At 44.1% G+C, this 27,344-nt stretch overlaps 2 protein-coding genes across 2 annotated transcripts in view; one reads left to right on the top strand and one right to left on the bottom strand.

Annotated features, from left to right (window-relative positions):
* The window catches only part of LOC131265868 (coiled-coil domain-containing protein AGAP005037-like), a 35,475-nt gene extending 10,507 nt beyond the window's left edge, over window positions 1-24,968 (top strand). The window contains exons 8-21 of the mRNA XM_058268206.1: window positions 11,759-11,846; window positions 11,956-12,048; window positions 12,169-12,289; window positions 12,374-12,475; window positions 14,071-14,225; window positions 15,295-15,363; window positions 16,395-16,478; window positions 16,558-16,620; window positions 16,728-17,008; window positions 17,088-17,260; window positions 17,339-17,521; window positions 17,631-17,727; window positions 23,354-23,476; window positions 23,930-24,968. Of these exons, the coding sequence (XP_058124189.1) occupies window positions 11,759-11,846; window positions 11,956-12,048; window positions 12,169-12,289; window positions 12,374-12,475; window positions 14,071-14,225; window positions 15,295-15,363; window positions 16,395-16,478; window positions 16,558-16,620; window positions 16,728-17,008; window positions 17,088-17,260; window positions 17,339-17,521; window positions 17,631-17,727; window positions 23,354-23,476; window positions 23,930-24,784 (2,487 nt within the window). The 3' untranslated portion in view covers window positions 24,785-24,968. The remainder of the gene's footprint in view (window positions 1-11,758; window positions 11,847-11,955; window positions 12,049-12,168; window positions 12,290-12,373; window positions 12,476-14,070; window positions 14,226-15,294; window positions 15,364-16,394; window positions 16,479-16,557; window positions 16,621-16,727; window positions 17,009-17,087; window positions 17,261-17,338; window positions 17,522-17,630; window positions 17,728-23,353; window positions 23,477-23,929) is intronic.
* Window positions 219-7,572, bottom strand: LOC131265870 (uncharacterized). Its single transcript, XM_058268209.1, has 6 exons — window positions 7,333-7,572; window positions 3,631-3,778; window positions 1,862-1,955; window positions 1,489-1,609; window positions 1,146-1,370; window positions 219-1,022 (listed from the first exon to the last, which is right to left on the bottom strand). Exons 1-6 carry the CDS (start codon window positions 7,570-7,572, stop codon window positions 219-221), a joined length of 1,632 nt encoding a protein of 543 aa, XP_058124192.1.
* Window positions 24,969-27,344: the final 2,376 nt, after the last annotated feature.

Below are 27,344 nucleotides of genomic sequence, written 5' to 3'. Positions count from 1 at the left end.
GACACACAAAAGACTTTTGCTTTGTTTTGTTTTTTTCACTTTTAGTATTGTACATTTATTACATTTATATGCATACAAAACTTGTACACCTCTCACACTTGGGCTATGGCTTCTTAAATACACTATTAACGTACGGGTTGAGGTATTGAATTTAAATATCCATACTGCTTGCGTAACGGTGGTTGCAAAGGGGCTCCCCAACGGGGGGCGTCCAGGCTCTAGAAGTGACCACAACGGGAGGACGCCTTAGCCTGCAGGGCTCCACCGAGCTCGGTTTCCGCGTCCTTCCAGGCGAACACCAGCGCCTTGGCGAACGGTTCCGGTGCACACTTGGAGCAGATGTGCATGACGGCACGGACCTCCTCCTCGGCTGGCTCCTTGTCGTGCTCCCGGATCTCGTCCTCGATGTCCGTTTCGCGTCCCAGCTTGTTCTTGAAGTCGGGCAGACCGAACTCGGCCAGCCCGTCGAAGATGTACTCGCTGCTCTGCAGCAACGATCCGTCCTGCAGCTGGAGGAGCTCTCGTTTCGCTTTGGATGCGTCATCCGAAGGGATTGCCGCGGCAGGCTTCGACTTTCGCGTTTGTCGCTTGAACAGCTTGCGTGGGCTGTTGTCCGTGGGAAGCTGCACGATGGAGTAGGCCCCACCGGAAGGTCCGGAACTGCTGCTATCGCTGGGGAATGCGAACCCTCCGGATGAAGTTGGAGTTCCGATGGAGCTGATGCCGCTGCTCGATCGCGGGAACTGACCGAGCACGTTGTTCGAGACGAGCTGTTCCTGCAGGAACCGCACGCCGGTGCTGAACTGTCCGTTGACGAAGTTCGTCGTGACGGTGGGGGAACCAGCGTTGGGCGGCAATCCCACCGACGGGCTGAATCCGCCGACCAACTGCGACGGCAGGCCCTTGGTCGGAATGCCCAGACTGCCACTGTTCTGCTGGCCACCGCTCTGCGCAAGATTGATCTTTACGCGCGTCGGAATCTGTCCGTTCGCCAGCAGCGGATTGGCCGGTTGCGGTGGAGCCTAACGAGCCGAGAAAAGGTTACCCTAATTAGTATCCTCCGAAATTGGGCGAGTTGTTCGATGATGATTGAGCGCAAAAAAGATGTCGCTCGCCATTCGCTAACGACGATGACGACAACTTACCGTCATCAGGGTCGCCGGCGTCGTGGACGTCACCTCGCCGCCGTTATGATCGAAGTGGTGCACATGGTGATGCTTGTGGTCCCGGTGCGCCTTGCCCGCACTGAGCGCCACCTTGTAGATCTGCACCGCCGTCAGCTCGAAGTGCAGCCCTACGTCCGTCAGCCCCGTGATGGACGGACCGCCGGAGAACAGCGTACCGTAGGGTTGGATTTCGTAATTTACCAACTGCGTGCGAGGAGGGGGAATAGTGATCCTATGATAGTGGTTCCAGAGTTCTCGCGGCTCGATCGCACACGATCACGCAGAAAGTGTCTCAAGGCCGGCATTTCGAGCCTGCACTTACCCGATTGTGGAATCCGCGGCCCACACGCTCCGATTTGATCCACAGCTGCCATTCGCCGGTCTTGCCGTTCCACGAGGCGCACGCGTGGTGCCACTTTCGCATTTTGAAAGGATAGTTCAACCTGTTTCGATGAGATAATATTTGGCGTTCGCCCAAGTGTGTTACTTCTTGGTCTGCTTTTGTCCGGTTTTTGGTTGTTTTACATTTTTTTGTTGTTGTTGTCATTCGCTCACTGTCTATTAATTTCGTTTAAGGTTACATAAAATTACATTCCATCTCCTGCTACCGGTCTCGGCCGAAGAACGGCCCCAAAAGCCAACCAAACCAGGTTGGGTTGCATATACGGGGGTGCCTTTTACCGGCCTGCACTTACCTAAAGAGCGACTGGCCGTGAACGGCAAGGCTGATGAAGCTCATGCCCATGCTGTTGGAGATCCAGAGCTGTATTTCGCGCGGCTCTTTCTCGACTGGGGAGTTTTTATTTTAAACATTGAATTGGTTGGTTCCGTTCCCAGGGCCAGCGTGCGGAGTTAAGGGATTGGATGGTGATTGGATAGCGGGGAAGGGCGGAAAAGAGAGAGAAAACAAAAGGGATAAGTAATCATCGGTGTGTGTGTTTATGGGAGCGTGTAATTTTAGTGGAAATGCGATTAAGGACAATTCGTTCAGTGCGTTGTGGAATCTACTGTTAATCAAGAGATGGTTGTAATAACTTGTTAAGGATCCTCACGGAGCTCACAATGGATCGAAGATGAATTTGGGAGTGATGTCAGAATTGATGAGTTTTCACAAAACGATATCGTTTTTTAAGCGATAGAATTATTCTAATCTATTTCCATGTTTTGACGGTACATTAAACAGGTCGATTTTTCGTTTAAAAGCTAGTTTTGACTGAATAATATATAAATTAAAGTAGACTTGGAATTAGAGCGGCAAAGAGTTACAGATCTGCTAAAAAACAAGAGCAGCAAATTTTTAAAAGATCAATAAATCCATTCCAGTGAATATTTGACAAGGAGATTTATCTAAAAGTCTTAGCTGTATTATTCATTGAATCACTATTAACTGCCTGGAGATGTAATTGGAAACCATACGAGCATAGCGAAGAACTAGGAGTAATAATTCCCACAGTCTTCTAGAAGATACTTCAACAATCGGTGCTTTCGATCCGTTGTCTCCTGAGATGTAATATGAATGTGATTGAATAATTGTTAGGTGCATCATTTTCCGCACCGCACAGCAAACAACCTGAAAGGACAGCGGATTTTCGGGAGTCTGATGTATTTTGGAATTTTCAGCTATCGTATTCTCTGGCGAACTCGTTCAGCTCCTGTATTTCTATGTTGCAATTACAGTTTTGATTATGTCCTATTGTCGGCCAAATTACTTTTTTGCACAGCAAACAACCTGAAAGGACAGCGGATTTTCGGGAGTCTGATGTATTTTGGAATTTTCAGCTATCATATTCTCTAGCGAACTCGTTCAGCTCCTGTATTTCTATGTTGCAATTACAGTTTTGATGTTGTCCTATTGTCTGCCAAATGACTTTTTAGCTTATTTGCTAACACACGACCTCCATCAATCAATATGATTTCAAAATGCCATTCGAAGCCTCTCGAGTGTCCCACTGTGCGCCGGATGGACTCTTGCCAGTATCGAATGGCGCACATTTTGCGCTTTCGATGATGATCGTTTCGCAGAGCTCCGTAATTCCCTTTCGCCGTGCGGCAACCGATTTCCATCGTGATCACCTGCTTCGATCGAAAAATGATGTGATCAGCATGGCATGCTGGTACATTCACCGGCGGCCTGGCTTGGAACTGGGTAGCCTAAATGGAGCCCGACCGCGTGTTGTCATAACGAGAGCACTGGGTGAATATGAAAACGAGAGGTAAACAAAACCGACGAGAAACCTTTTCCTAAACCAGTTTTTTCCCTCCAGCGAAAGGGAGCTTCGGAACGAGACGCGGATGCACTTAACGATGGCGTTGAGGCGCACGCTGCATTCAAATCAATCACTGCGAACCGTGCGAAATGCAACGTGCTGGTGCAGCGTGCGTCCTAATCAATCGGGTGGCCTATGGAGTCTATGGCCTATGGATGGGTGGATGGAAATAATGATCACTACCAGTTGGCGCTTACCTGAGTAGGTGAGGATCGTATGGTCGCCGGTGTGATTGGTGAACCGCATCCACGCGCATAGGGTGAACTGCGAAAGGGCCGGCAGCTTGTTGCCGTACTTTACCGTACCGTCGTGATCGAAGGCATACTTCTCGAAGCTGCATGTGTCCTGTATGCAAAAGATGTAGGAGGTTACTTTTTATATATACCAGACGGTTTTGAAATGTCGTAAATAGTAGTTGATTTATCGTTGGTACGGTAGTTTCTGAGCACCCTATGTTATTTAGGAAGTATGAAATGGATTGTCTTGAATTTGTCGAGCACTTCGAGCAATTCACTATAGAATTGGAGTGTATATAAATTATTGAGATTTTAAGATTTTTTATCATTCGTTTCCTTTTTCTCTATCAATGGTTAATTTTAAAGACACTTCTATGAGCTTGCAAAAAATTGCAATTTTTCCTTTGTTTTGTCGGTAGACAACAGAATCGTATTAATTTTTCAATTATTGTTTTGTAAATGTAATAAAAGTTTACCACCAAAATTTTCTTAAATGCAATATATTGTAATATTTGCTGAACTGCTGAAGCAACTATTTCGGGCATATTGTTGAACAGTGGAACTCCTCCTCCATTCAACCGACAGTTTTGGTAAACATGTGCGCACTATGTTTCATCCTATAAAGCTGGACCCACGTGTAAATCATGGTTGTATATTTACGAAATGTTGTAAACAATTATTATTCCACCTTCAATGTTACCCAAGGCGTTGTTTTGAGGCAAACATGTGAGTGAGTCAGACGAGATTTCATTCTCGGATATTGCCCGCAATCTCCTGGAGTGATTAGTATGTTGTCAGACTCATTTCACAAAAAAGGAGACCAAAAACCGCGGATAATCATGACGCAACCGAAGGCGATCGCTACTTTTCGACACACAAACAAATTATCAATAAGGCAAACGAAGGCCAGCGAAGGGGCACCCCTTTCGGTAAGGGAACTTTCGAGAGGAAATCCTTCCCGCGTGTAACTACACGCAACATGGCCAAAAGGTGAACTCATGAAAAGAAAACACGCACGACCAAAAAGTGCGCCACAGATTTCGCGCGACTTTGCGTTTTTGTACACCTACTAATGAACGATCTTTATGGTTATGGGGTGTCCTTGGAGGAGGAGAAGGAGGCGGGAAAAAATCGACTACCAAGAGGTGACATGTATCGCATGTTGGGGGCTTTGCTGCGAAATTGTGTTGACACCGCGCAGAACAGAATGTTACCACAGAACACCCAATCAGTCAAAGCCAGTTGCTGCCGAGGTGGTGATTTATTGTGTCACCTTTAAATGCCTCTTTCCCCCACCTAGGGTTAGTTTTTTTTTGTAAAGGTTGGCAAATTGTTGTATCCTATTACACCGATCCTATTTCGGAGTTGCGGTTTTTTTTCTCTTTTTGCGACTTGCGGTTCGATCACGGGTTGTCTCATATCCCCTCAACTTTTGATGCAAATTCAATGCAAATCATTTTGTAGCACATTCTACTTCTCCGTCTGTCGAGGCAAATTGACAACAAATCAACCGGCACGATTTGATCAACGAATCGCGATTGGTATCAAAGATCTGGCAAGATCTTGCGCACGCCCCATTCTAAAACCCCTTCTGGCGAAAAGAACGTCTAGACGAAGGCGGTCGAGCGAAGTAGAATGTAAGTTTTCGCACGTGGACGTCGATAAACCTTCGCCAGGATTTGTGACGTTTGCAATGGGCTGTTTGCTTTTCTCCTGCGGTGTCCAATTTATGACTCGATCATTCTTATTATCGGCCGCCCGAGTTGATTCAAGGTTAAGCGCGCGCGCGCTCGCGCGGCTTCGGAATGTCCCGCTGTCGTTGTCCTTGAATGGTTTCTGGTGTCAAGATCTGAAACCTGCCTTAACGTCGTTGCCTACGTCCACCCGTTTCGAAGTAGAGCAGTCGACTACGCATTGACCGTAAAGCGGGGTAAGATAAAAGCATTGGATTAACCTTTCGAACTGGAAACTGTCTAATGCAAACGAACGGTACTATGAATCTTTTTAATGGAATTCTGTTGACCTTTTGTGTCGGCTTTGAAGCTTTAGGTTGAAAATAAAAACATTTTAGGTTATTACTGGTTTTCGTTTAGGCATGGTAAAGTTAAGAATTACAAATATAATGCAATAAATTTGGTTTCAATGCACGGCCATCGTTACACAGCAGTGGTAGTTTTGAATTCGTTTTAAAAACATTTCCTATTTTTTTAAACACTAGGCTTTAAATTATGGTCAAGATGAGAAGTCCACTATTCGAGCTTCTTTTTTGAATATTTTAAACCTGGTTGAATATTTTCCGAGCAAAAAATCCGGGTTTTGTTTAGAATTTAAAATTGTACCGACAAAATATTTTTTCATTTGTTTGTTGTTCAAAGATTTCTCAGTTCCGCTGCTTCTGTTTTGTGAATTTGTTGACTACCAAAAGCAAGCAACATTGATTACTTGACCCAAAAACAAAACAACAAAAAAATCATTTTCTCGCAATCATTAAATTGACACACTCTCTTCTCGATAATTGAATAAAGTTTTCCCCCGATTCGCGTATATCGGGGTAAAGTTTACCAAACCAGGTGAAAATTGTTTAATTAGATAGCGCGATCCACGAATTATTGCACACGCCCTCTTCGCGAGAAAGTGTGCCCGAAGCGGTTGGTTAACATTGCAATTTAAATTGATCAACCTCTTAGCGTCCATGCCACCCCGCTCTTGTCGGGTATGTCTGGTTTTCTGTTTTTTTTTTTGCTTACGAATTCGTACCGTTTATCCAGTGGATTGTCGAAGAAATTTTGAAACATGACACATTTCCGCCTCGTGTTGTTAGCGAAACAAGAAACGGGGGGAAAACATCGAGGGTGGACGACACGGAACGATGTGTGTGTGTTGGAAATTGTAGCGTGCTCATGTGCTCTATTAATTTTGCACTTGTGCACCGAGTGCCGCCACCTTCGTCCTTCGGTCCCAGCCTCTTCGCCACGTTTGACGAGCATGACATGCGATGCGCCGCCAAGCCATGCCAAGCCAGGCCGCCGTTTTTCCGCGGCCGTTCCTTGCGACATTAAACGTGTGTGTCGGCCCGTATGTGCCGTCGCTCAAAACGCAGGCAAACGGAGGCGGTGGCATAGATTGCAGGTTGTGTTGCAATGCTCTAGGTCTGGGATGGATTGGATCTCGCTCGCTCTTTCTCTTCCACAGCCCATAGTTATGCACGACGGGGGAAGTCAAACGCCTGTGTTGTCGCAAAACCTCCGGCCCGGTGTGCATTACATCATGTATTTTACGCTGATTTTTCGCCAGTACGCGCCACTACGCCACCTCGTTGGAGGGGTCGGACGAATAGTCGCGGTTTGCCGGAAAAAAAATGCGCCAATGCGTTTTTGGTTCGCGCGCGAGCCCGCCAAGATGTGAGCTCTGTGGTTTAAGTGTTTATCATGAATGACAGCTGAGGAATCGATCGATCGAGGAAAGCAAATGGGCGGAAAGTCGACGACGACAAGAAAATGGGGGAAGGAGGTAACACTGGCTGGCACTTAAGCCGATCGCGTAAGCGATGGTTCGATCATACGCTTTGCAAATGATTGATCGTGATCGTTGGACGGCGCAAATGAAAGCGAAACAATCCACGGAAAAAGCAGCCAACGTTTGTCACTAAGAAGAACTACTTACATCACCGGTTTCATGGAAGGCGGCCAAGAAATCTTCGGATCCGGTTAGAATTCGCTCTTCGGAGGATCCGACTCCTTCCGGAAGTAGCAGCTTCGAGCCACCTCCAACTCCGGATGAAGCGCCCAGCGAAGGGAAATGGTTACCATGGTAGGTGGTGACCGTTCCCTGCGGGACAGCGGATGTGCACACAATAAGGCAGCCTAACGCCGCTAAAAACACCGACGATACGCGGGACGCCATTTTTCGAAAGAGTGACAGTCACGAGCACATACACGGTTGAGCGAGGATCACACGACAGATCACAAAGTGAGTTAGAGTTGTTGGTTCCAGGAACTTCCTGGTCTAGGCTGTTCCTAGCTCTCGTCCCCTGTCAAACAGTCCTCACGAACGGCTAACTCCACTGATGTACGTCTGAATTCTCCAAATGTTCACACGGCATACGCCGGCTCACGAGCACCCGATTGAACTTCACGACACCGTGCACGAACTTCAACTGACGCCAACTTCTGGACAGTACCTCGCACGAGGCCTACAGCAACAACGCGGCTACCGCTACTCCTACCGCGATGTGGACCGTTGGTGAAGGCTCGCTGGTGAAGGCTTGGAGCATGCTTTTGGACTGTCGCGCGGAGATGGAAACCAGACTGGACCAACCACAACAACAACAACAATGATGAAAAAAAACATTCCGCCCAATATTCGTAATTCAGTCGCGCCGGCGAGTTCGGAGGGACTTCTATGCTGTGCATTGGGGTTTTCCCACCCCACCCCCCAGTTGTTTGTTTCTTGGTGACCGTAATGTCGCTCGCACAACCCCGGGGATGATGCTGCCGGCGACCGCCTTTTCTTTTTCGGCGAGATCGACGGTTCCTCCTAAACTTTCGCCTCGGACGGACGTCGAACTTCTCGAACTTCTCGAACTCGTTGTCTCGAGACCACATTGTGCGGGGGGGTGGGTTGCCTTGGTGTGGCATAGTAATGGTATAATAGTAAGCAATGGCTCTTCAGGCGCCAACCGGTGGTGGTTCGCGTTTCGCTTCCTTACTGCGCGCGCACACCTTTGATCGGCAGTTGGACCCCGCGAACGTTTGGTTCGAGGACTGGAGCGGGTTGTTGGAGTTCCATAAACGTTGTTGGCAGCGGGCAATTAAATGGTACCATGGTCATTCGTGCGAAGAAATGGCCGAATGTCTGGCAGCGGTAGGACGACGATGGCGTGGGCAACATTTCTGCACCAATCGAACAATTGTTATATGCACTCGAAACCGTGTCGCGCATTTATTGCCATCTAATCACTCGATATATATTGTTTTGTTCGATTGCAACATGTTTCGACGCTTCGTGTAACTCGTTTCATAATGGCGTTTTGCTGGCGAACCAACAATCGATCACATATTTTTCTGTGAGAACCGAATGATTTAATTACTTTGTTGTTTTTATCTGCATGAGATGAAATAAGGCTCTCCCTTGAGAGTGTAAGGGTTGGGAAAAAAAACCTTGATCAATCCTGTTCCTCAACCAATGCTGAAGCCCTTGACTGATACCGATCGCCGCCCGCCAGTAGCCCTCTGCCGTGCCGAAGCATGAGGTGACTAACCAGTCCCGAGTAATGGGACCAAATTGAAATTAACTTGCGCCAGTAAATCATTGGTCCAAATCGGGCGTTTAGATAGTTGCAAGTAATTTCTTAAGGTGTTGCCCGTGGGTGTATTGGAAAAAATAAAAGTATAATAAAAAAATCCCATTAGCTATCATAAGCCCAACCCCTAGCTGGTTATCAATCCCAGCGGGTGGCTCTAGTGGCTCGCTAGAGAGTAGTAGCCACTAACACTTGAGGCCGCCACTTTGAAACAGGTATTGGCTACTTAGTCATAATGCGCCTGTCCGGATTGTACCGGGGTGGGCTGCGGGTTGGCCACCTGAATGCCCGCAGGCCAATCCCCCGTTTGGCTGCCCCCTGGTGGAAGAAGGTGTAAATCTTACATACAATGACGCCACGCCAGGAAAAAGCCACACGGCGGTCGTTGTTTTGCCTAGACTTTTGCGCGAAATCATACATAACCGCATTAATAACCGGCACCGGAGCGGCCACAAACGGACGCCGGGTTAGCATCGGCATAATGCGCGGGGGGGATGTTGCATGGGGTGAAATTAACCGGCAGTATGCGGTGGTATACATACACATACACACACACATACATAGAAATACTCTCACTATCACTGCAACTCCGCGCCTTACCAAGACGCCAGAATCGATCGTCGTCGATCGTGGAAGAAAGGAGCACTGATCATGAACGATGGCGCCAAGACTCTCTCGGAGGGTGGCGATGGTCCGTCGGATGGAAATGCTGCGCGGTTTTCGGAGCGGAAGGGGCGATCGACAAATACGTTATGCAATGTGAGCGGAGATCGACAACAAAAACAACATCCCCGGGCGGCGCAGGGGGAAAGACAAATTCCTTCCAACGCTTAATGCCTCATTTTGTCCAAATATTGTATTTTATGGATTAACATTCCCCTGTTTCCTGAGTAAAACTATAATTTGTGACACATACCTAACTGAGACATTTTAATTACATACCAGAAGTGAACGAGATTTTAAATGTGGTAATCCCGGTTGTTTAGAAAAATTAATTGAAAATCACTATGGAAACTAAAACCATGTTTCCACTTCCACGAAAACTCCAGGATGCACTGCGATACGGTAACACACGGTATTTAATTGGAGAGTGAATTCGATCCGATCAACAATTGTGTGATATAAAGTGATCGATCGGCGGAGCTAACGAGAAGGAAACTGTGCGGATGAGGAGCAGAAGAAGAAAGTGAAGTTGAAATTAATATATCCTCGTCAGACGAAGAGATGCTGTTTATAGCACTAGCGGACGGCCAGAAGACAGGTGGTTGTTGGAACCACCCATTTCGCTAAACTTTTTAGTGCGCCATGTTGGAAGAAAAGATTGAAGATGGTAATTAATGATGCGTTGATCAGCAGCAGATGATCGGACAGCTCGCGTCCGTTCCGACTGGAAGTCGTGCTCGGGAACCACCGCAGACGGTAGGAATTGAGTTTCAAACGCCACCCTACCCACGCTTGCCTCCCTGTCCCGGCAATATGTAGGTCGCACATAACCCTACCGGAGACCCTTGATGTAACTGCCGTGTTTTTCATTCCGTTTGTTGAATTATGTACCGAACAATCGACCGGAACGAGAGATGGACTGTGTGACGACGTTTCGGGCGGTCGTATCGGGGCGACGATGTTTATGATCGAACACCTCACCCCAGAAGGGGTTGGGGAAACGTAAACGATGAAAATAATAACAATCAAACCAGGCGTGTGCTCGACTGATCGCGATCGTTAACTCGTCACGTCACGCGGTTTGGCGCGGAGTGGACCGATTTTTGAACCCTTTTTCACTTTTCATGCCGAGCGCGATTTGCAACGCACACGACGCAGCCTGTGGCAGTGTTTTGCAGTTGTTTCGTGTTCCCGATGCAAATTTTCGCCTTTTCCCAACTTGCTCCCTCACGAAGGGGATCCCCACAGAGGAAACCGGCCGTTGCGAAATGGTGGCCCAATTTTTGTTTTTTGTTATCTTCTTTCGTGGCTTTTCACTTTCTTCGGTGGGTTTTAATGTTCCCCAATTCAGGACACTTATGCTGCACGCATCTGTCTGTGTGGAAACCCGGCTACACGTACGCCTGACCGAGGTTGGGCTTGCCTTTCTACCCCCAAACACGTATTATGGACCATGCGGTGTGTTCCAGTGGTGACTTCTTTTCTTAAATGAGAGCACATCAAAGTCAGTCACCAGAAGAGGGCAAGGGTTTGCTTTGTGGTATCCATTCGGACGGTGGAGGCTCGAGGGGGACGGTCTGCACACGTAATAGCCTCTAAGTGGCCGGTAAAGGCAAGATGCACTTTATCGTAGCCCTAGGTCTGCTGCGTGCGTTACTGTTGCTCATCTTAGTGTGACTACGCTGCGGAGGGCCGTCTCGGTGGATTGACTTACATTTGAAGCTGAAGCTGTTGCCTAAGGCAACGCTGGAACCGGGAAGATTGGTATGGTAATGGTCCGACGGCCGGTTGGGGAACTGCAATAGACAGTATCGTTTAGTTACGATCTTCATACCATAAAAGAATTATTGCTCGTTTGGTCTACGTTTGTTCATCATGCGACGAAGACGTTTTATGTTAAATTTAATTTAACTCTTATTACACAGAATCGCTTGTTTTAGAGCTCTGGTCATGTCTCTAATACATTAAATTGATAATTGGGTACATCGTGCCCATCTTGTGCTATTAGGAACAGAGAGTTCAGGTGTTGGCAAATAGTTTAAATTTGCATTTTCGCATTTTGTTCAACAGAATGTTTTTCGCTAATGTTTATGAATTTGTTTTTATGTCTTTGTTTTCCTACAGCAACCAACGAAAACTCCCTATTATGTCGGTACGACCCAGACGCTACCCAGAGGAATGTATTCGGACCGCGGCAAGGGTGGTGCGATAGGTATGTGCCTGTTTATGAAACTGGTCAACGCCAGCCTCAGCGACCAGCTTCAGGGGATGATCCAACGATTTACCACCGTCCTTTCTTTCATTTCCCTGAACCCGCGCAGGAGTAGCATCGAAGCCGATCCGTTCGTACGGTTCGCGGACTAACATGGCGGCTCCCATCCCCTACACCACGGAGCAGCTGTACAACATTCCAGGTATGCGCATTCGGATTCGCTACCGGCGCGGATTCGGTAATCGCTCATCAAACATCTACTTTGGTTTTCTTGTTTTATTTTTTTTACTTTACCACACACGTCAAACGTCAACCCAAGCAGATGGATACATGAGCTCGCCGGAACGGAGCGGAGCGTCGAGAGGAGCGTACGAGGAGCCTTACTATAGCCAATACGGTACCCGTTCCGCGACCGTGACGCCGATTATCGACGAAGAGCAGGGGTACTTACGATCGGACCGAGAATGCGTCGCGAATATTCGGTAATCGATCGGCACTAATTCTTCATTTTTCCTTCCAAACGCCAGGGATATCTCGATCGCGGACGATCAGTACGCCATGTACGGGGTGAAGAATGTTGGACGGATCCCACGAGTGCCACCAAACCAGCTGTACGACCACACGACGAGGTAAGTCCCGTGCCCCAGCCCGACGCCCACTTGTTCGGGTGTTCGATCAGCTGCTTCCGGGAGGCTCCACGTACGCTTCGGCGAACGCGATCAGCAGCCGCTGCAGCTGGTCCACGTTGTACGCATCCAGTGGGACTCCCGTGTCGTCGGTTGTTACGTAGGGCCGGGCTGTCTGACGTTTGCGTCGCATGAACGGCTTTCGCTTCTTGACCGCCGACCCGAGCGTTCCCGTGCCGGTGATGGTGGGATGATAGTAGGTTGTTCCTGTGCGGTCCGAAGAGAAGACCGAAAACGCGAGTTACGGTTAATAAGGAAACGGTGTGGCACTCCGTTCTGCTCCGGCAGTCACCTTTGCTTTTGATCGCCTGTACGATCATGCACAGCAAGTAGCCGGCGAACGCGAGAAACGCCAACCCGGTGATACTGATTTGGAAGATCGTTTGAACTTTGGACGGCTTACTGTTCCACGGTTCGACACCGGACCTCCTGGCGAAGAAGATAAAAGCAGAGCCACATCGGGGGATGTGGTTTTTTTGCGGTTGTGCGTTTCGGAAATCAAAAAAATAAAAACACTTTTAAATACCGCACCTTTCCGCCACGTTTTCCATTTTCAATGGTAATGCGAACATATTATTAGCCCGCCCATTACCATCGCCACCCGCGCCGGTACCGCCGTCGGGTAGGTCGCGTGCTTCCACTGCCGGCCGGTCGTCGGTTTCGTTTGCGCTCAAGAAGAAGTTAGTCCGCAGCTCGCCCATCGTCCGGCGCAGCTGAAGCAATCGGTCCATCGGTAGGCCCTCCAGGTAGTGGTAGTCGTTCCACCGGAACTGACCACCGTCGTACAGCAGACCATCGTGTCCACCGGGAGTTGAATGTTCGCCAAAGGCCACCTTCACAACCGTCAGCGTCGTGATGGTGGCAGCTAAAAGAGCTATATTTCGACACCGGACACTACTTCTTGCCATTAAGAGCTAGTAAGATAACACACGCAGGTTTGGCCACGGTGAACGTTCTTTTTTGTTTCACCAATTTCAAATGAGGGTTTTTTTTCTCTCCCAGAGTAGCGTGAACTGAACAAAGTGCCACCGAGTTTGATGATGACGCTCCGCTTGGCTCCGGGGCTTGTAATGAAATGCACCACTCGAAAAGACTCGAGGGAAGTGATTTTTTGTCGCTGCGTATCGCTTCGCTGCCCGGTATCGCGACAGAAGGGTGTACCTCATGGGAACTGGAGCGAAAATACATGATGGATCGAGAAATGTAATACCCCTCAGCACAGTGTCAATGCATTTGAATTAGTGTCTTAAGTTTTCCATTACTTTGATTATTTTACTTCTTTTTCTGGCTTGCATACGGTAATTTTATTTTACAGATTACTGGTTTCGTGGAAGAATTATGAATTTCGTTTTGGTAAAAGTACTTTAATCGTAACTTATCCTCTTACTGTCGGACAACCTCCCTCCTTCACCTCACTCGATATGGATGCATTGGCACCGACGCAAAGAAGCGAAACGCAATGTCACCCGAGCCATTAAACTACACCTTCACACTGAGTGCTGACTTTCCATCTCACATCCTTCATCCATATTCCGTAGATCGGAGGACCTGCACAGAATACGCGTTGAGCATATGGAGCGCCAGCTGGCAAACCTCACCGGACTGGTGCAGAAGGCGCTTACCCAAAACCCTCAGCTACCGCTAGTTAACAACAGCCCCAATATTCTAAACATCCCTGGACAATATCGCAACGGTACGTATGCGTTAGCCTGAGTTAAAGTTGTGTTCTCTTTTTTTCTTTTTTTGTTTCAATTCCGATACTTCCCCGGCCGTTAAGTTTGTCGCAACATACGAGCTATCGCTTCCGGTCCATATATCTTCTGCAATCAGGCTGATCAGTTGCTCTCCTGATCTTCTCGAACAAGGCCTCATCCGTCGTAAACAAGGCCGATCGACAGGAACGTGCTTCGCGTTGCTTTGCATTTATCAGCATCTTCTAATGGTTTCGTTCGAGCTGTTGCGGTCCACCAAAACCATAGCCATATGTTTGTTCAAATTGTGCTTGTTACGTGTGTTTTGAGCCGGTTTTGCATATACTTAGCTTGGTTTTGAACAGTTGACGTTTGCTCTTCTTGCGATTGACTAGCTGTATCGGTAACTTGAGGCCGCGCATCGGTCTGTTCTTCATACGGTTGTAATTTTATTGCTTGCGCTCGGTAACATTAGCTACATCTGACCATGCATCGCTGGCAGACGCCCTGGAATCTCATGGTTACGCTCATGGCGTTACCCAACAAGCGGCTTATGTTCTGTCTCTCAGCATCAAATTATTGTTGTTACCAGTTTTCATCGTCAATTTTATTCGAAACTATCCGCAAACGGGGTGGAATCATGTTTTTCTTTTTAGTAGTACTGTTTCGTATCAAGTATGTGTCAAACGAATGGAACCAAGTGTAGGTTTCCAGTATCTCACAGTAATGTACAGTTGAAACCGAACCGAAAGGTAGTAGTTATTGGGTTTTTGAAGCGTACGGTTACTAGCTATACGTGTGTGTGTGTGTGTGTCGTTTTCTAATCTTTCGATAAAATGGATAAGAGTATCAAGCACATTTGATTCACAGTAAATATCATCAATGATCATCCCATTTTTCAACGGCTTTCATCATCTCGTCCGCTTCTTGTATCTTGTCTTGTTTTCTTCGCCACACTAAACTCATCCAATTCATGTGTGTTTCGATCTGCCTTTGTTTTACTTCTTACCAAAACGAACCTCATCATCTCGTCACCATTGCGCAATGAACTAACAAACACTAATCATTTAGCTGAAACTACTGGAGATGGTACGGTTTGCACGCGCGAAAAACCACCAAAATTGGGAAAATCAACATGTCGTAAGTTCATTCTTTCAAGCAACAACTAACTGCCCTAAAGCTTCCCCAAAATCTTTCCTCCGACACTTTTCTTCTCCACCTTCCTCCAACCCGGGGGCACGCGTTAGCACAGCCCAAGGCTACACCACACGTCCACGTCCAATACCACCCACTTCTTTGCTACTGCCACCAGTTATTCCGCCAACCAGTAACCCAACCATTAACCATACATGATTCATCTGTTTTCACCTCGTAATATCAATATGCTTAACACATTTGTTCTTGTTTCGAATTGCGTCATGCTAGTAGTTTTATGTGTTTGTTTTTTTTAGAAAGTAATTGACTTTAGAGTGTTACAATCCGGGAGGTGCTTTCAAGTAAGCGAAAGTACGTATCGGATAATTAGTATGATTCGAGCCATAAGTATTTTGTATAAAGATTTTTTTATTGTATAGAAAACGTATTGGTGTGCTTTGAATCATGTTCGGTAACCGCTTTCGTAAAATAGATAAAACGGACAATCAAATCAAACTTATGATAAAAACTGAAATATTAATATTTGGTTTAATTTGTTCACAAGTGTAACAAAAGTTAATAATCGAAATTAGAAACTGTATATACTCTATTATAGTGGTAGGAAACTTCTATCGTTTGTTATGGAACAGTTTGCAATGACAATAGATTACTTTAGAATATTAAATCAATCCTGTTTAAATAAAAAATCGATATACTTTTATATTCCATTTATTTTTCCTCTCTCTCTCTGTTATATTAAGTAGCATGGTTAGCCACTTATTACCAGCCATTTTGCAACCGTTTTAAGAGAATAAAATACCCTCAGATACCTATTAAAGCTTACTTATGTTATACCATCAACATTTCGGGATGCCGTCCTGTGCCGGATTCCGCTAAGTTTCGTGTCCTACTCTTGAATGTTGCGGAAAGCAATCTTTTCCTCCTTTTATTCTATACCCATTTCTAAGCTTCTGGAAATTGGATATCGTTCGCCCAACTGCTAGCTGAACCCGTTGTGTTTTTACTTTCATTCGCAGATAAATCGGTTTCGTTCGAAAAATCCGTCTCGTTCAGCGACGACATTCAAGGTGTGCCAAAGTCCCACAGCCCGCAGCATTCTGGTACGTCGGATTGGGGTTTGTTTTTTTGATAGTTTGCAGGTGTTCTTACTAGGGTCGTTTATTTCTATCTTTCCTACAGCTGATACGAAACCGCCAAAGCCAGCGATAAAATCTTCCACCTTACCTAGAACTTCATCTCAAGGTGGGTTTTTTTTTCTACCGGTAACCGAAAGGCGGCTTGTATTGGTTGTGGAGCGTACTGCTACGCACCTATTACTAAAGATGTTTTAAAACTGTCGTTACATACAGAACGTGACCGCCTGAAACCTCCACCGCCGCCGAAGCCACTGGTGATGATCGCGAGCAATCAGTATCGGACCGATCTGACGCTTGCACCGGAAGTGTACAATCAGCTGCGCGGTCTGCAGAAGAAGGCGATGGACCTCCGCACGGAGGTGCGCACGCTTCGCCGGCTGACGCAAACCCAGGCCGTTGCCGTGCGCGAAGACATCAAGGATACGTTTATGAGAATACGTGCCACACTGCTATCCAATACCGGATTCGTTTGGGGTCAGGGCGATAAGGAAAGGGTACGTACATAGTTTATCTACCAAATTTTGAAAACCACACAACCGAGAAACAAGTGATCATGATACGCTCATTTGACAGACGAATCTCACCCGAGAGGAGGAGATTTACAAACAGGAAGTCATTCGGTTGGAAAAAGATCTGGCCGACCTAGAATCGTCCGTAGAAGGCCTTCGGGGGGAGGTGATCAACAGAAGAACGCGCGTCAATATGGTTGCCGTCGAAGACATGGCGCTAGTTCTTAGTCGGGCGAGGTAAGATCAGCCACATTTGCGTTTCGCACAGCGAAATCTAATCGCTACGATCTTTCCCTACATCTTTTCATTCCAAAGTAAAACGGTAGCCGAGTTGAAGATGCGTTTCCCCGTCTTGCAGCAGGGGCTACGAAATTTAATTTCCAGTGAAATGGAGCGTGTCTGCCGGGAAGAAGTTTTCCTCAAAGATGAACCGGATCGGCTGGAAAATGCATTGAGGCGATGCAAAAAGCTAACCGGAACGTTGGTAACGCTCAAAAGGTAAATACAACCTCGCGTTACTTAACCCTGGTCAAACTTAACGTTTAATTCAACGTCCTTGATTCCCGTCCTACCTTCCCAAACCTTCCTTTCTTCTTTTCTTTTTTAGACTTGCGAGCGTACAAGAGCAACGGCTACCCATCCCCGACACGACGGCAACGGACGAAACGGCCAAACCGCCAGAAACACATACCAACGTAAACAAGGTACTTATCAGTGCGACACTAGTCTACTTCTTAGGAACACTTCTATCCCTTATCTTAAAAACTAAAAAAAAACAGCAACAATAGCAAACTAAAAACCGAGTATAGTTAATACCATTTTGAAGCTGTCCATCGCTATTTGTTTTGGGTTACGTTCTCTTCTGTTTTTGGTTTCACTTAACAACTGTTTGTTATACGTTGGTTCTATTTTGCTTTCTTGTTACTCATTCTATTGTTCCTATTAGTATTCTCTTAATGGCAAGTTGTCCTCGAATCTCTTTCTCTATCTTTTTATCCCTTTGATTCTTACTGTTACTGTCACTGTCATTGTCTGTCTGAAATCCTTCCTATTAGCTACTTTTTGACTTTCAGCCTGATTCTACTGCTCTCCGATTGTTGTGTGCCCGGTTACGTCTACAGTCACTGGGGTCTCGATTTATTTCCGCTCCCGGCATGCCACTTTTAAGCTCCTCCAATAAACGGATGCAGTCAGCATTGATATCCCTTGACTTAAACAATAGTTATCTTTCTTGTGTAAACAACATTGCAAGCAATATTTCATGTTCAACTTCACTTAACCTTTTTACCGAAAAGGCCTTCTATGAACCCGGTTTAAGCAGGGCATTTTGAAAGTAAATTTAAATTGATTTCCATTAAAAATTGAGCTAAGATGGCACAATTTTTTTTTGGTAGAAAGTTGTATGATTACAACAATATGAAAGCTGTTCAAAATCTAGATTGTTTGTTTTTTCCTTTGCTGTTGTTTGGTTCTTGTAGATATTGTTAAAACGTTAACATATAGTTACATATGCTTTTTGCGCTTTGCAGCTTTCACTTCCACCTTCATATTCATGTATTCACTCATTATTTCATTTTTGCAGTCATTGGTTATGTTATAGGAGAACCTCTCACCTCGTCTTACATAAGCTTGTATGCTGCTTACAATTATGCTTTCTAAATTGATTTTCTGTTAATATGTGTAGTTTGTTATCCTTTGGAGATTTTCGTCTTCTTATAATTCGCACGTGCGATATTGTTGTCGCTCTCACAGACACCATTGGTGAACAAGTAGTTACTTAAAAACTAAAATGTAGAAACCATTTACAAGTCTTTAAAACTAAACGTAAATAAAAGAATACACAATTAAAATATGCATTGTACATAGTAGACAAGTGGACAAGTAGTTTTGAGTCTACCTTTGCATATGGTTAATATGTATGTTTTACAATTGCGTCGCATATTTAACCGGGCTTTAGATGATAAAATTATACAACCCATTAATAAATTCATATTTCGAATTTTCGTATTCCACGGATTTAAAAATATAATCCTTGATACCATAATTGAAGCATTAATGAAATGATGTTTTCTAACGTACTTTCTCTCCATGATACAGTTTTGAACTGCTTGTCAGTACGATAACATAGCTAAAACCATTCCTTTTCAAATATTGCATATGTGATTGCACTTTCATACTTTGCGCAACGTATCCCATATATGAAGTTAACAGCTTTTCTGATTGATTAGCATTCTTTTGAACTAATAATTTTCTTCTCCACGAATAAATTTATCGCCTAAGCAATGATGTCCACATAGATAAAAACAAAATCGGATCAATTGCTCGAGGTGCCTTCGTGTTCTTCACTTACGTCCGCTACATGTCCCTTCTTCCCAATCACCTTATGATCATATCTTTTCAGCACAGGTTTTTAAAGATGTTTCATTTAATTTTTCAATAATCGTGCCATGTGTTAGTTTCTTTTTTAATCTTTTCTATGTTTCATTAACTTTTGGTTCTTCTGGGTTCCAATATATATATAGATGAAATAATCAGCAATAAATAACTCGAACACCATAAAATATCGAACATTATAAACTCCGTAAAGAACAACTAGCCTAACGAACATATTCGACCCGGCTGGGCCCAGCATCGACGGGCTCAGTTCAACTCCGTCCCACCAGAAAAACGCATTCCGAACTCATTCCACTGCCTTCACATTTCCAAAACCGTTGAAAACCCTGCACCAATTCATTCAGTTTCCATTTCCTCTGCTCTCTGTCTCTTTTTCATTCTCTTTTGCTTTCCCTTCTTTGCTCTTTATTCAATGTCTTTCCTTCTCTATGTGTATATTTTTCACTTGGCCATTTTCTTTTCTCAAATCCTTTCGTTTTCAACATCCTTATACTGCGTCCCGAAGCTAATGGAAAAGTAAATTTCCAATTCAATCCTCCCACGGAGTCTCCCAGTGATATTGCATCGCTTTCCAAAACGATCGGCTATGTTGTTCCACCTCTGATATTCCTTCTTTCCAAACACATGCATTACAACCTAAATCATCTTGGTTACCCGCAACGAACCCACAAATTCACACTTTTGTGACGAATTGATGCTAAAACATGCATTCATATAATTTTGTGTTTTATAGTTCAACTGGCGATGGAGTTCTAACTTCAAAGAGGCGATCAATGAGTAAATTATGCTCCTACTTAAATAATCAACAACAAAACAATAGTTTTTTCTCGTTTTGTTTTCTTTCGAAACGTTTTTTCCTTTCTATTCCTCTTTTCTTCTGCGTTTGTTTCACGAATGTCCCGTATGATCAAAGAGCAATAGCAACAGCAGCAACAAAAAAAGTGCATATGTATCAAAATCTTTTCACCAAAATCAATCGTTTTTCCTTCTTTCTTTAAAATTAATCTCTTCTCAATCATCACCGCCTTCCTCATTCACACCTACACGTGACTATTTCTTCTCTCGCCATCTCACCCATTGGTCGTCTGTTTTTCTTATCTGCTGGATTCTCACAAAGGCACACTTGCATTTAAACTATGAAATTCCCCAGCATCCAGTAACACACATTACACACTAGTTTATGATAATGAAACGATTGAGCTGTTTTGCTCCAGCTCAGTAAAATTTGTTTCGGTTTATTGCATAGGAAAACACATTCTTTCTTATTGTTTTGTTTTTTTAACTCTCGCTTTGACTCAATTTAACTTTATTTCTTTTCGTTTTTATCTTATCATTGATTTTTGTTGCATTTCTTCTTGGTTTACTTATTTGTTTTTCCAATTTGGTTCATTGCATTATACTATTGTTTGATCGTTCTGTTGTTCTTACTTATGTTTCGTTGTTTGGTGTGGTTGATTTGAGTTTCTCTTTTTGCAACAGCATACATCACGACCATGGTTTCTGTTTTTTTTGTCTTCTACTGCCACTCTGCGCACAATGTTTACACTACTTTACCATTTTGGTCATTTGAATGTCCACTACTACTACTGGTACTACTACTACTACTACTACCACCTGCCGACACTATTATCGCACGATCAGATTGACACTCGTGCAATCCAACCGATGCAACGTTCGTCACAACTGCTCTTCTCAGCATCATTATTCATAAATTATGTCGGAACCGGGGGTGGGTTTGTCCAATGGAAGGTGTATGTGTGTGGGTGTTTGTGTATGTGTGTCTGTTGTTTGTATGTATGGGAAGCGCGTGTGAATGTTTCTTCTTTTTTTAACTTTCCCTCGAGATTTTATGTTTATTCCCCTCCCCATTTGTATCGCTGTTTGCCTGTTTCCCGAAAAAATTGTCCACCAATGTCCAGGATCCTTTGTCATTTTATTAAAGGAAAAAATATATCTTAAACTAAACTAATATTTATGGAAATAATTACCCGTTAGAGCGGGAGTAACAGGTTCTTCTTGTTTGTTCTACGCGAATGTAAGAAAATGATTCAATAAGAAGAATAGTTAAATAAATTGTACGATTATCCGTTTGATCTGTCTTGTTTGGTTCTGTCACTGCATCAGGATTTTGGTTGCATCAGCTCGTTTGGTTGTTTGGAATGACGAATTCGAGTGTACATCGTGCTACATTTCACCGAAACTAACTTTACTGCCTACGTTCCGCTTACTTACGTTCGAGTATTTTAATCATCCCACACCCGGCAGCATCTCCGTTTCTCGTAGCTTGCAATAAGTATACCATTTGTTTCGAAATTAGTGCATGCCATTCCACACTGTATAAATCTCACAACCCGCAAACAAAAATACACTCACACAACCCTTGGGCACACGTTCTCTATTGTTAAGTCTCTTTCACTTTCGTCACCGATAGTACCGCTACTAATCGATGTAATGTTGTATTAATTGACCTGTCGTTTGTCACTTTGTGTGTATGTTTTTAACTCGCAATTATATATCGACAACATAATCGTTTCTCTACCCATTTTTAATAAAATTTCAAAAAAAGAAAACAAGCCATAAGAAACAGCACTTTTATTTTGTTACAATATGTTTGGAACTGTCGTAACGGATTTTGAATCATAACCCAACTCGATCGTGGATAACCAGTAAAAACAGTATTATAGAACTAATTCACCCCCAAAAAGGTGACCATTATTTTTTGTTAACATTATTCAACGATCCAAGTAACATATAACGTTTTTCTACTTGTCAGCTCGAACAAATATATTTTTACAACTGATTTCAAAGAGACAATACTCCACGATACTGACCATCCTTAACTATTTCCCTACAATAACCAAACCAACACCTGCAGGAACACGGTGGTTGACTAGAAAAAGTATCAATTTCCCTGTCTGTTCCGCCTCTTCCTGAATCATCAATGTGAATTGGCCGAACAAATTTTCTTTTTGTTGTCGTATTTCCAATCAGCTAACAACATCGGATGATTGGCTAATGAATATCTAATGGTAGTCGTGAAGTTTGGTTTTTGTTTTTATCAATTGGGAGTTTCCCCCGGTTTTTTGTATTCTCTTTCGTTTGGGTAAACCTTATGTTCCATGAACTTTTTTGTTTGATTTTTGTTATAGGATAGTGTTAAAACAAATGTTTTAAATGTGTTACTCCTACCCCTGATTGGAAAAGAAACCCTCGATTAGAATGTTTGTTTAGCGTGAAAAGCCAAACGTAACGTAAAGGCGTATGGGTCGACACATTTTGCAACCGATCGGATGCTAAAAAGAAATCGTACAAAACACAGCCCTTGCTGGACGTTGAAGTAAGTGATACAAAACCAGCCAAAATTGGAAATTGGATGAGCTAAATCAAATGTAACCAAATGAACGGCAAAAGCTGTACAGATGGAATTGCAAATGCGACTTTCGTTTCCGTTACGTCAAAAGTTCTACTTTCTACCCTATCTCTCTGCCACTATTTCTCTTACGTTCTCTACTTTCTTCTTTCGGTTAAAGATTAATTTTCTATTTCATTAGATAGTGCTGTTTCCCTTCTTTTTTATGGCTGTATCAAAAGCATTGTGTTAAACGTTGTTAAACCATAATTATATTACATCTAAACAAACAAATCTTTTCTCTCTTTATCTCTTCCCTTTTAAATGTCGTTCTCTTCCTCGCTGTGTCTCTATCTTTATTTTTCCACTTACTTCTCTTTTTATGTTATTTTTCCGAATCTTTCTCCATTCCCTCTATTTTTCCCACTGTCTTTTGTTTTTGCTTCTTTCACTCCTTATCTTAATCTTTTCAAACCGACCTTCCAATGTTTCGCTCGCTTTGCTCGCTGCGAATTCTGTTACGAATTCGTGACAAATTTCTCACTGTTGCGGTGATGATGTCGTGGCGCACGTACGAACGCACGCAGCCAATCCCAAGCCCCCGCCTGGGGACCGTCGCTGCCGGTGGAGGGATCGCCCCAGAAAACGCACTCGATGCTCTGCTAGACGAGCTGCAGACCTTTGCCAAACCACCAAACGGTGTCAATGAGGTAAATATTGACGCGATAAAACAAAAAATGTAATGCTCTATTTTATATACCACTTTTTTTTGTTGATGAAAATTTATAAACTCAACTCAAATGAATCTGTTTTTAGATGTTTAAAAAGTACGTTATTCCTTATCGCTACATATTCTGGTGATTACCTCAGTAAGGTTTTTTCATTTACCCAAAAAATATTATGGGACCTTTTAGTCCTTTTCCGAACAAATGTTTCGCTTAGTTTTCTGTAAATTGAATCTATTGGTTTATCTTTTTAATTGTCAAGCTAATCTTTCGTCAGTAAAAGTTCAAATATTCAACCAACGAAACCAAGTGATTTAAATTGTTTAAATTATTTCTTCTGCTTCTGCAAACAGTTCTTGGAAAACGTTTACAGATTTGAAACGTAAGAAATGATCCACATAACTAATTCTGTCTCCTATTTCTGATAATGTTTTTTAGCACCGTCCGGACGACTCCACTTCAGACGATAGTTCTCAAACGCTGCAGAACAGCATCACAACCAAAATCTCCCAATCGCAGCTTTACCCCTCGGAGCCCGTCTCCTCAAATGTAGGCCTGCGGCGGCTTCACTCGTATCCGAGTGGTTCGGATACGGACACGAGCCCGCCGCAGCCAACTCGTCCGACCACCGGGAAGCCACCAGTTCCCGAGCGCAACGCCGAGCTACTCTCGAAGGTGAACAACAAGCGTGTACCACCGCCTCCTCCGCCTCGCACCAGCTCCCGCAGTCCACTGGCCAGTCCGACCAGCCCGCACGTCCCACAGCACCGTGGCCAGCCCACCGTAACACTGTCCGACTGCGAGCAGCAGCAGCGCACGTCCGAGGGTACCGACTCCGGCAGCGAGTCCGTCTGTTCGGACAACTCGCAGCGTCAGCTGGCGCTGGAGTTGCGCCACCAGGAGCTGCTGAAGAAGCAGCGCCAACTGCAGGAGCAGTACCAGCGGCTGCAGCAGATGAGCAAAAACGCAGTCCCGATGGCACCGGGCACGATGAACCACGACATCAAGAAGACGGGCAGTGAGTCTAACCTGCCGCTCAAGATGGGCTACAACATGACCGTTAGTGGCTCGATGAAAAATCTTTGCGGTGGCGGAGGTGCAGGAGCAGGAGGGCATCCGGACGCCGGGTCGAACTTTGACCCGAACAACATGGTCAACAACGTCGACCACTCGGATGGGTCCGATTCTAACACGACCGACGGTGGCAGTACCGGGACAAACGGGAACGCGGGCAGCTTACCACCACACCTTACGAAAACCACCAACAAAGTGTACGAAACGGACATACTCTAAATTTCTCACTCCTATCGCATCCATTTTCCGATTCTTTTGCCTAGCAAAACAATTTAAACGAAAAAGCTAACTCTCGTGAACGTTAGAAATTGAAATGAAAAGCTTAAACGAAATAATGTCCAAACAAGCAAACACACATCACTACATGGAACGCATTGCCTGGACACAAATGTATCGTCAGCTAAGTAGCAAAGTCCCTTCAGTTTGCTTTACCCTCGACAGTTGTGTTATATTACAGCCGTGTTATGAAGCAAACGGAATTACTTCATTTCACATATTGTTGTGCGCAAGTTACAAGCGATAAGATCGATTTAATGTTTAACCCAGTATTCGCACCTAAACCTTTCAACATATTCAAAATGTTAAGGTTAATTATCAACTCGTTCACAGGCTGACAATTTTCCAGTCAATATACACTTTTCCGAACACATTTTCAGAAATACAAAAGTAGCAGAATTTAAACTACGTTTGAGATTGTTACAGAGGGCTATTCGAAGGTTCATTTCATTTTTAACCGTAAGAAAGGCGCACAGTAATTCGTCGAATAAGGTGTCTTATCATTCTCACCTTCGGAACCCTTCGTCTCGTATAGTTACGCCACTCGCAAGTTAGGTCAGTTTGTTTGCAAATGTGTTCAGTTAATTAGTATTTAGCTGGAAAAAAAATCTAGTCATTTTAAAATAATGGCTTTTAAGTGAATCGTCAAACAAACGTGGTTGGCCTGAGTGTTTTTCAAATAATCATTTACACTCTACATTACACTCGTACATTTATAAAATAGTACGAAAAACAAGTCAAATTTTCGTACATTTGTGTCATTATGAGGCATGCCAAGTTCGGTGTTGGAAAAAATCACACTACCTAAAATTCAACAAACCGCATTACATTATAGCTAGCCATTAACCATTTCCCTCTTTCACACTCTAATGTCTACCGAAACGAATAACGAAAGCCATAGGAAGATAGAAGAAGATGCAGCTAAAAGCTGGTCCGTAAAAAACGCTAAAAACTCCTAGAACACGAACATATATCCGGGTATCATCAAACATTTGTCAAATATAGCTAATAGCACATAAGAAAAACTACACCACACAAAAAAAGATTGGGGAAAAACACTACTCGAAGAGACTCCGGATGGTACAAGTGACGTTAGTACCAGAAGCTGATGAAACAAACAAAAATTAATCAGAGAAAGCTAAAATGCACACCACCATTCACCATTGCACCGGAGAAGAAGAGCACCGATACGAACTGGCAATGCACCACAAATGGGGCAATTTAGAACGAACATAGCACGGCGGTTCTGGCAAGGATCCCCGTTCAGTGTGCACTCAAACACGAAAACAATACACCTATTGCTTGTTGATTCAATTGTGATGGAATGCAACCCCATTCCTGCAACTCACTCATATGTGTACTAGTGAAATTCATATAAAATTATAGTTAGACGATGCAGAAGCCAAAAAGAAACAACTCCCGTTGCATCGTAAACCGTGCCGTAAAACATAACGAGTGCAGTGGTAAACGCGTCGTATGTTTTTAGTTTTATTGATCACAAGCTTCGAAGGCAACATAGATTTGTTGTTTGTTACGAAAAAAGCAAAATAATTTTACATGAGGCAATGATAATTGGTCTATAGAATACTTTCGGGAGAAAAGCATTGGAAGAGAATAAAGTGGCAAAACGGGGCTATTGAAAATGAAGCCAAAACTGCGGATTAATGAAAAATATGCAATCGAACACAACTCCTAGCACGAAGCCATTTAGTGAGCAACTTTTTCAAAATGCTCCTTTCCAATGCATCCTTAAGTATATGAGCTCAAAGTTGTGCAGTGCAATAAAAAAGATACACTTACTCAATACTGATCGAATGTATGATGCACGAATATGAACATAAACTATTGAGAATATGCCTAAACCAACCATACCTACACACAGCAGACAAATAGCCACACATACAAACACACGCACACACACAGATACACCAATGCATATATACACGTGTGCACATTTTTGTAAGATTGAGTCACTTTTCATACACCGAAGTTCATTAAACACGTGCTTAAATGCAAAAGGTCATGAAAGGAGGAATCATCACAATAAACACTGCACAGCACAATGAAAAACTCGTGTTTTTGACATCAAGCAAGTAAAGAGAAAGAGAAGGAGTACTACACATTAATCTTATCAAGCGGAATCGATGAAACGGTATAGCAAAATCCAACACTGGAAAAGAATGTGACCTCTGGTTGATGAAACCAACTTTCCATTCATCACATGCATCACTACGCACGCACGGTGAGGAAAACCAAAAAGCATTCATGAAGCTAATAATGATACAACCCAAAAACCTAGTGCACACGTGTTCCCAGTGTGCATCGCCACGTGTTTGTCGTGAGCAGCGTTTTGCGCGCATCGATGTTGATTAGTTTTATAGGAAGTAAGCTTTTCTGTAAAAACAAAATCCTGGAAAAGCAAAGTTGAGTGGTGTTCGAAAGGCCAAAAAAGGGAATGGTGAAGATTAAAAATGTAACGTTAGTAAAACTCATTACGCAAACT

This window comes from Anopheles coustani, chromosome 2, assembly GCF_943734705.1.
Source record: "Anopheles coustani chromosome 2, idAnoCousDA_361_x.2, whole genome shotgun sequence".
NCBI classification, from domain to species: domain Eukaryota; kingdom Metazoa; phylum Arthropoda; class Insecta; order Diptera; family Culicidae; genus Anopheles; species Anopheles coustani.
This window is presented reverse-complemented; position numbering and strand designations above follow the sequence as displayed.

Coding starts and splice junctions, on each gene's coding strand:
- LOC131265870 (XM_058268209.1), bottom strand. CDS start 7,572: ATGGCGTCCCGCGTATCGTCGGTGTTTTTAGCGGCGTTAGGCTGCCTT. Junction 1,610..1,861: donor CACGGCCAGTCGCTCTTTAG/GTAAGTGCAGGC, acceptor TCATCGAAACAG/GTTGAACTATCCTTTCAAAA. Junction 1,371..1,488: donor GCCGCGGATTCCACAATCGG/GTAAGTGCAGGC, acceptor CCTCGCACGCAG/TTGGTAAATTACGAAATCCA.